This window comes from Orbicella faveolata, unplaced genomic scaffold, assembly GCF_042242905.1.
Source record: "Orbicella faveolata isolate gen_17 unplaced genomic scaffold, um_ofav_v1 contig_14, whole genome shotgun sequence".
In the NCBI taxonomy this organism is placed as follows: Eukaryota; Metazoa; Cnidaria; class Anthozoa; order Scleractinia; family Merulinidae; genus Orbicella; species Orbicella faveolata.
The window spans coordinates 11671644-11680000 of NW_028301541.1; the positions used below are offsets into that span (position 1 = coordinate 11671644).

The 8357-nt window shown below is 40.0% G+C and overlaps 2 protein-coding genes across 5 annotated transcripts in view; one reads left to right on the plus strand and one right to left on the minus strand.

Moving 5' to 3' along the window:
- Positions 1 to 4550: 4550 nt before the first annotated feature.
- On the plus strand, positions 4551 to 5850 carry LOC110046686 (RYamide receptor-like). The gene has a single exon (XM_020752375.2). It carries the CDS (start codon positions 4789 to 4791, stop codon positions 5848 to 5850), a length of 1062 nt encoding a protein of 353 aa, XP_020608034.2. The 5' UTR covers positions 4551 to 4788.
- A 728-nt stretch (positions 5851 to 6578) lies between these two features.
- LOC110046683 (uncharacterized) overlaps positions 6579 to 8357 on the minus strand; it is a 51658-nt gene continuing 49879 nt past the window's right edge. For all 4 annotated transcript variants that reach the window (XM_089286639.1, XM_089286638.1, XM_089286640.1 and 1 more), the window contains 3 exons: positions 8277 to 8357; positions 7795 to 7899; positions 6579 to 6991 (listed from right to left, as the gene is read on the minus strand). The exon at positions 8277 to 8357 is cut by the window's right edge and continues 190 nt beyond it. In XM_089286639.1, coding sequence (XP_089142765.1) covers positions 6845 to 6991; positions 7795 to 7899; positions 8277 to 8357 — 333 coding nt within the window. In that variant the 3' untranslated portion in view covers positions 6579 to 6844. The remainder of the gene's footprint in view (positions 6992 to 7794; positions 7900 to 8276) is intronic.

Consider the following 8357-nt stretch of genomic DNA (forward strand, 5'->3'; position numbering starts at 1 on the left):
TTTTGTGAGATTAAGCCGGGAGAGTTGGGGAAAAGAGGAGCATAAGATCAAGAGCGACACATAAGAGCAATAGAGCAGCGCCATGGGTTAATACAAAAGGGTCTAGAAGGTTTAATAGAAACCTTCGAAGGTAAGTAAATTTAAGTTATTGACATTTTTCAGGAGCCCATCACTATAAGGGCGTGCAATTCCCATGTCTCGGCATTTTTACAGACCGGTCTATTTTTAGGATTCTTTTCCCGCGAAACAGGTCAGTTGCGATCGGTAAGTTGTTTTTCTTTTTAATCTTCCGGTGAAACGATGACGTCATTTAAGTCCGTGCTTGTGATTGGTCACTGAGGTTCCTGCAGGGGTCTGAATTCGCGGTACATTCAAACTAAAAATAGATCGATCTGAGAAAACGCCGTGACAAGAATATGTATGGGTTATTGACCAAGTGTGAGGTCAAGATGGCTAGATATTGGCCAAGTTCTTTTTTTGCGTGTTTATGGACCAAGGCGGAGTCGAGGTCCATAAACTCGCAAAAAAAAGAACGAGGCCAATATCAAGTCATCTTGACCGAACAAGCATGGTCAATAAAGGATTTATTATATGGCTTTTCGGGGAAATTTATCTTGCGGGACACGACGGGTAGTCCCGAGCGGGCAAGATAGCTCCATCTTGCCTGCTCGGGTAGCCAATCACAGCACAGGATTTGATTCATCTTGCCCGCTCACGGATAATTGCACATCCCTGGTGATGAGCTCCTGCATTTTTATAATGAAAATAGATCGCATTTTTTTTTTTTGAAGGGATAAAGTAAAGTAAAAACAAGCCTTCTTTCAATGAGTTTTCCCTGCAAACATCGTCTTTGCGAGTTTCCAGATACCGATGTGCATTACTTTTGAAAATGTTTGAATCCATTTCAATACGCTTTATACGATACCATACCATAAAGTTGAGTTCATGAGTAACAGTCATGATCAAACTTTAGCAAGCTACCGTAAAATTAAAAAAAAAACCGTTTCGAAATGAGCTATAGCTGCATATGTTGATCGAAATAATTTTCTTTGTTTTTATTTGGTTTACAGGTAGATGGGCCTACAACTCAGTGGATGGGCTTAAAAGCGGCAGTTAATGGTATTTACCAAAAACATTGACTCTGCTTCGGCATCTCTTTTCTTATTATTGTATGTCTACTAACTTAGTCGGGAAACAATATCTTCACTCGATGTTTGAAAAGTTCGCAAAAAAAAGTCAAGCTAGGACTAACATGAAGCCATGCAGTTCGACTGCGAAAACATCAAGAATACACTTGACCAAAAACTTTGCATGGAAACGCATAATGTTACAGTCGAACATCCACTAGCGGTCACCTCTCTTCAACGGCCACTTTTTTTGTCCCGGCGGATAGTCCATACATTCACTCTTATTTTAACCTCTCTACAACGGCCACCTCTCCACAACGGCAACGGCCTAAAGTATTTTTGTGCCAAATTTCGTGAAATTCTAATGAGTGGTTCTCGAGAAAAAGGCGTATTTCCGAGAAAGCAATTTTTCATTCAATCGCAATTTTTTGATTTACTACGCATGCGCTGCATTTAATTGGGTTCTTTCGGTAACAATGAAAAAGCTGAGAATTTGCTGGGTTCTTTGCATCGTTACCTTTTGTAACATATCTTTGCAATAAAAGATTAAAACGGTTAATACACTGCGTTCAATTATAGAGAAAAATAGCACAGATAATGCGGGCATTGGACAAATAAAGTGATCGCTCTATTGACGGCATGTTTGCCGGTTTTTTTGCAATCCTTGTGCGCGCGCTGAATCGCATCAGCAAAAGCGCGTGCAAAAACTGTGTTCGGCCGCCTTAAATATGAGTATATACGCTGCAGATCAAAGAAAATTCCCGTCCCTTGTCGAGTAGTCACTTGAGAGTTGATCGACAGTCCAGGATTCGATTTTACCTTAAATAGACCGTGACACTTAAACGAACGTCTAAATACATGTGATACATGTGTGGTCTAGGGTGCTTCCCATTTACAAAAACCATCCGGTTGGAAATTTCAGGCATAAACATTAAACAATTAAATTCGACGTTGCGAGAGAGGGAATCACTATAAAGTATATCCACATCCGTTAGAGAGACTTAAAAGAGCAGAAAAATAGCATCAACTCAAATCACAGCCCATATTTTCTGAAGCTTCCCAAACGGTATGGGGCGAACCATTTGATTTTCCAACTGGAATTTCCGGTTTTCCCATGTAAATGGTAAGTACCCCTAGTTTCTGTTTTACTTATAAGAGACTAAGTAGTTTAGACGCGGAATGTCGTTTCCCGACCTAAACTTAATTCTAATTGTGGCCAACGCAAACTAACAAATGTGCGCCTGTTGATTCAGGCGCTGAAATCAATCAATTAGCCGGACGGAAACTGTGTCAAAATACTGTTTTCAAAAAGTGAAAAAAGAGTTTACTTGTCAAATGCGTTAATAATTTATGCACTAGGTTCGGCACATGCAAAGTTTCGTGGCTAATTTACAGCTGATTCAAAGCCGAAAAGCCCACCTTGCCTCAACAAGAGCCCCCAACGACGGTTTTCTCTCAACTAAATACACTTGAGAGCTTTTTAAAGCCCTATAGGTTAATTTTAGTCTGCGCTGGCTATGAATACATAAATTTGCATGTTCGTTAATTCTAGGGGAAAATAACGCTCGAGTCTTTGACCTGAACCTTTTTGTCTGGGGGAACTTGGATCTTTTTGAATTAATCCCCTTTTCCCATTTCCCAAAAAACTTAGCAGCTGTTGCCCTTCCGAAAATCATACCTGGTCTTTCTTTGGTACCCAAAACGACATTTTTATCAATCCGGGCGTTATATTTAATTTCCCATTTCACGAAAGTTCGAGGGGACAATTCTTTTAAGAAAATCGGGGGGGGGGGGGATTAAAGGCCTTCCGAACAGATTAATTAGCGAAACGATCCGTGGGTGCCCTTGTTTTAGACAACGAACAGTTCAGGTACTTGATTCAAGGTATTAAGTTCGGCTCAAGAAAACACCGCCAGCTGCTCTGAAAGCAGGCAAATCTTTTAGCTTGTTTAAAATGAGTCTAAAAGTCAGGAATAAAACTGAAGAATTTGACCTGGGAATAAAATGGAAAGAGATTAGTTGAAGCACCAGGAATGCTAATCGTTTAAAGCAACTGGGCTTCTAAAATGAGGTTGGGCTTCCTGTAGTCTGCCATCTGTAAGCATTTTAATTTTACTGTTATCATTTTCCTTTCTTTAACCTGTCATCTAGTTAGCTCCCATTGGTAAACTCGTGCCATGAAACGCGCTCGTGGGAGGATGACTGCTAACCTTTGACTGGCTTCGAAAAACTTTTTCTGCAGTTTACCATCCGCTTTCATCCTCTGTTCGATCTTATGTTAGAGCAGGCATCTGTCCAAATTCTTCAATTCACGAGTTCACTTTTCTCTTGGACCGGAACTTTTTGTCGCTTGCATAATTTCAAGGTGTTTCTTTGTGAAGCGGACGAGAATGAACACAACGGTAGACCAAGGTAAGTGAAATGCAAGATTAAAAGAGTTTTTCTTTTCTCTTCTCTTCACTAGCAACTAAGGTCACATGAAATTAATTCTGCCTAAGGTTAGGCGAAGAAGTTAAAATCGAACATTCAGGAATTGTTTTAGCTATCACTTCATCCCCGTATTGCAATTCTTTTCCTAACACACGGCAATCAAGAGTTTTGTGATATTTCTTTACTTTCCCAGGTTCAATTTAAGAAGGAATCCACCAGAGTAACAAGTGGACAAAAATTTGTACCACGGTTATTTACATCGTATTGCAAACGTCTGTGCGACTGTTTTAAATATTTTCCAAAAAGAAAACTTCATTTCTAACACCACCAAATGTCGAAGACAAATTTTGAACTTCTTACGAAAGACTTGAAGTACTGGTGAAATGAAACCGATGATGAAATTGTTCCTGTGTTGGCACGATTTCTCTGAGCTTTGAAATTTATTTTCTTGAGTTCCCATAGGAAATTGTTTTCGGTGTTATTTTAAGCAATTGTTTACAACTTAAGCTTTAAGAAAATTTAAAAAGAACTGTAAAATACCTAAAATTATTCTGGTGCAAGGTTTTTGTCCATTTAAAAAAAACTGAAATTACTCGATTTCCTATCGGATTTCGTCTTAAGATTTCCTTATAAACTTCGTGCCTGGTAATAATCTGCTAGAACGGCGTGCCGATTTATGCGAGTTACATCCATCGTTTCTTGTTCCTGAAATCACACCCAGGAAGGCGATATAGATGAGTTTTCTGCTGTAATTGGTGAGCAATTAGAAGGGTGGTATACTTCTGGCTGCTTTTACCAAGATGTAATCGCAGCCAGCTTCTTAAAATAAACACTGGACGTTCAAAAAATGGTTTTATGAATAGGTGGAGTTTTAAGTGAAAATTAACAATACATTTTTAGGTGTTTTATGGTGCGAAGGCAAAATTGTGGAACTCCGCCCTGTTATGAGAGGTGAAAATAAAAGCCAAACTAGACTACGAGTAGTCCCTCGCGCGTGACGCGAAAGAAAACCGCGAGAAAAAAATGGCCGCGCGAAATCCTGGGGGCGAGGAGCGCGCTCTTCGCTCTATAATTAGAGAGAAAAACAGACCTCAACTTGAGTCTGCTTTAACTAAATCCCACAGAATGTAACAACTGCATAACTTGTCTGAAAAGGCTTTCACTTTATGTCCTTTTGTTCAACACAAACAAGCAAAAGCCCTACTTACTCTTTCTATCATCAGGATCTTCTATGTTTCATAACATGACGAATAATACCACCTCAGCGTACCATGGGACATTCCTGGTCCCTCGGAACATTCAGATCGGAGTCACAATCCTTGCCGTAATTGTTTTCATCCTCGGAATGATCGGTAATACTCTGGTGATTTACATCGTGTTTACAGTAAACCACATGCGTAGCTCAACAAACACTCTTATCGCCAACATGGCCTTTGCCGATCTTCTTATGACCATAGATATCCCGTACATGATCAAATGGTACTACGTGCTAAATAAATGGTTTAGCACGTTCATGGGCACTGTGTTATGCAAGTTCTTGCACTCTTTACAGATAGGATCCCTTGCAGCCTCAGTGTTCAGTCTGGTGGTGATTTCCCTCGATCGCAGTTTTGCCGTCCTATTTCCCATGAAAAAAATAATGACTCGAAGCGTTGTTCGTTTCGCGATCGCCACGACGTGGCTAGGTGCACTGGCGTTAATGCTTCCAATTATGATAGCCACCAAGAAGAAACAGTGGGAGGGAGGAGATGGTATGATTTGCGACGAATTTTGGAAGCCGATGTCAACAAAAGTCTACGTTACAGTTGTTTTCGTTGCTTCTTACATCGTTCCACTGATAATCATTGCTCTAGTCTACTGCCTCGCTGGGTTACGTCTTTGCCGCAGAAAACTACCTGGACATCAAAATCAGACAGCACACAATAAGGTCCAAGCCTCGAGCAGACGAGCGACTGCAATGTTGATCACAGTGACTGTCATTCTGGCTCTGTCGTGGCTTCCTTCACAAGCTTTGGAGATGATAAAAGTTCACAAGCGAAGCCTTTCGCTAGAAATTCCAATAGACGTCCATTTTATCGTCCCCTTGTTTGGTTACTGTAACAGCGCTATTAATCCAGTTCTTTATGTGATATTCTCAGGGAATTATCGCCGCGAGTTTTATCGGATTCTATGCAGGGGGGCAAGATGGCAAGACAGCAAGAGGGCGCCTGTTGTAAGTAAATGTACCACGCGTCAAACAGGGCATCGAATCCAGGAAGAAGCAAGTAATTTTGAGTGCGAGACTCGTCTCTAGCCAGATTGTGAACCGAGTCCTCAGCGTCCGAGGAGATTCACAATGAAAAAGACAGTCAGACAGATGGACAAGGACCGATTTCAACACGGCCGGCTAATTTGCTAGCCTTCATTAAGGAGGCAAAGAAACAGAGGAAAACAGGGGAAGGAATCCAGTCCCCCTCCTTCTATCCGCACTTTACCTCCCCCTCCCCCTCCTCCGTTTAACGCCTGCTATGTAGACTAACGATTTGCAAGAAAACCGTCCTAATGACAGAACACTTTAAAATAAAATTACAAATATCACAAAATTATTAGACAGAAAGCCAGAGACAGGCAGGCAGATAGACACACAGAAATCCAGACATACTAACGGACCGCTTGACTGACTGAAGAACTGACGGACCACCAACAAACAGCCAGAGACGGACAGACAGACACTAGGCAGGTTGGCAGGCAGGCAGGCAGGCAGGCAGACAGACAGACAGACAAAAAAAATATAAATACAATCCGTGAATTGGCTTTAAATAAAACCGTCCGTGAAAAAATTCAAATATTCAACAATTATTGGACGAGGTCGAGTCAAATATCGTGATTTGTTAGTGGCGAGCAGATCGATTATTTGCCGAAGCTGAAGGCTGAGGCAAATGACTGTTTTTTTTTTTGTTTTTTTTTCGATTCGAGCTAATTTACTTTTAAATTTCACCGCGCGGTTTAATGCATCCTTATAAGCTTCTTGTTTGACACCTGTTGGATTAGTCGCACATTTTATTATTTGGAAACATTATAAACACATGTTGAAAAATCCCTCTAACATTGCACAACTTCTTTACCATAAAACTTTACTACAACATAACATAACGTAACGATCTTTCTCAAGCGCCCAAAGAAAAATTGAAGCTAATAAAACAATAGCAACAATCGAGTACTTCTCGCATTTGTAATAAAACAATAACAAAACACGCCAGGATCCATTCAGGCGATTTTCAGTATTTTGATATTAGCAAGAGTCTTAATTAGTCCCATTCCTCTTCGTCCTCGTTGTTCGAGTTGTTCTGGCCGGGATGAGGCTGGTTACGAGCTGCATTAACATCAAGTCGCGCCATGCCTCTGTTGACAGATCCCATGACATCTGCGGACCCACTTGCTCTAAAGTGTTCCCTCTACAGAAATAATTAAGAAACTACAACTGTCAACGCTATCAGAAAATAAGAATGCTAGTTTATATAATTACGCTAGTTATAGAGTAACAAACTTCGAACACTGTGGAAAGAAAATCTAGTGGTTCATTACATGGCACAATCGGTCCATAAAAAAGGAAATCTCATTGGTTCGAATTTTTCGATACGGAAAATGCTGATGGACCACTCATAATTTCATTTCATCATTCGTTCTTTTAATTTATGTTGCACAGTTCTAAACACCTTTCCACTTCATCCAGCCAGGTCAGAAGGCCTACATCAAGTCACTCGAATAATCAAATCTACATGTAGTAAATCTACAAAGAAACAGTCGGGAAACGCCAAGGTATCATAAACCCTTTTGGAAACCGAAGTAACTTGAAATGCCCTTTCATTGTACAAACAAAAACATTTTATCATATGTATATAGATAAAAAAAAAAAAAAGTTTTACCAGTCAAAGAAGGGTTTTGTAAATCACTTGTAAGTTATTGGTTTTGCCATAATGTCTAATCTGATAACTTCAACAACATTTGACACGAGTGGGAAAATTAATTCATTGTGACTGGCTGAGAGCGGGTAAATTTATCGTTAATTTTTAAATTGCAATCAGCTACATATAGTAAATAATATATAAATAAACAAATAAATATATAAATAAATAATAAATCGCCTGAGAGTCTAGTGGGCAATTAAGGATCACACTAGTAATGAGAATTGTATTCATTCAATTACCTTTACAAAGACATTCTGACTTTGTTCTAGATAACAGCTATATAACAATACCTCTCTCCTGTCTTTGGATGCAAATTTGCCACCGGCAGGGCCATATGATGATCCAATTGCTTCTTCTGCTACTTGTTCTAGCCACTCAGGAACTTCCTGGTATGCCTGTGATAAACGTACATCAAAATATCAATTAAAGTGAAAACCTCTTCAGCGGAGGTCAGCTCTAGGTCTTTGTATTATTGAAATCCACAGCCGGTAAGCTTCACGGTAACAAATGTGCCAAAATTTGTGTATACCTCTGTTCCGGAAATCCCGAAAAATGTTTCATTCGTCCGGGATATGTCATGGAATGCAGAGCATCTGGCAGTATACCTAAATGACCTGCTTTCCTTAAAACCCCTGACAAAACTACGGGGGGGGGCAAAGCGAATGTATACCCGAGAAAGTAGTCAATTCATTGGGTCTTCATCTTAGTGTCCAAGCTTGTTGCCCTCTTTATTCTTTGAATAGATAACTGACATGTTAAGAAATATCTCTACCTCAGACAACACTTTAACTAAACTGCGTGCAAGCCTTTCATCTTTTCCCGGTTGAAAAAAAGAAGTAGCTGTTCCCTTGTT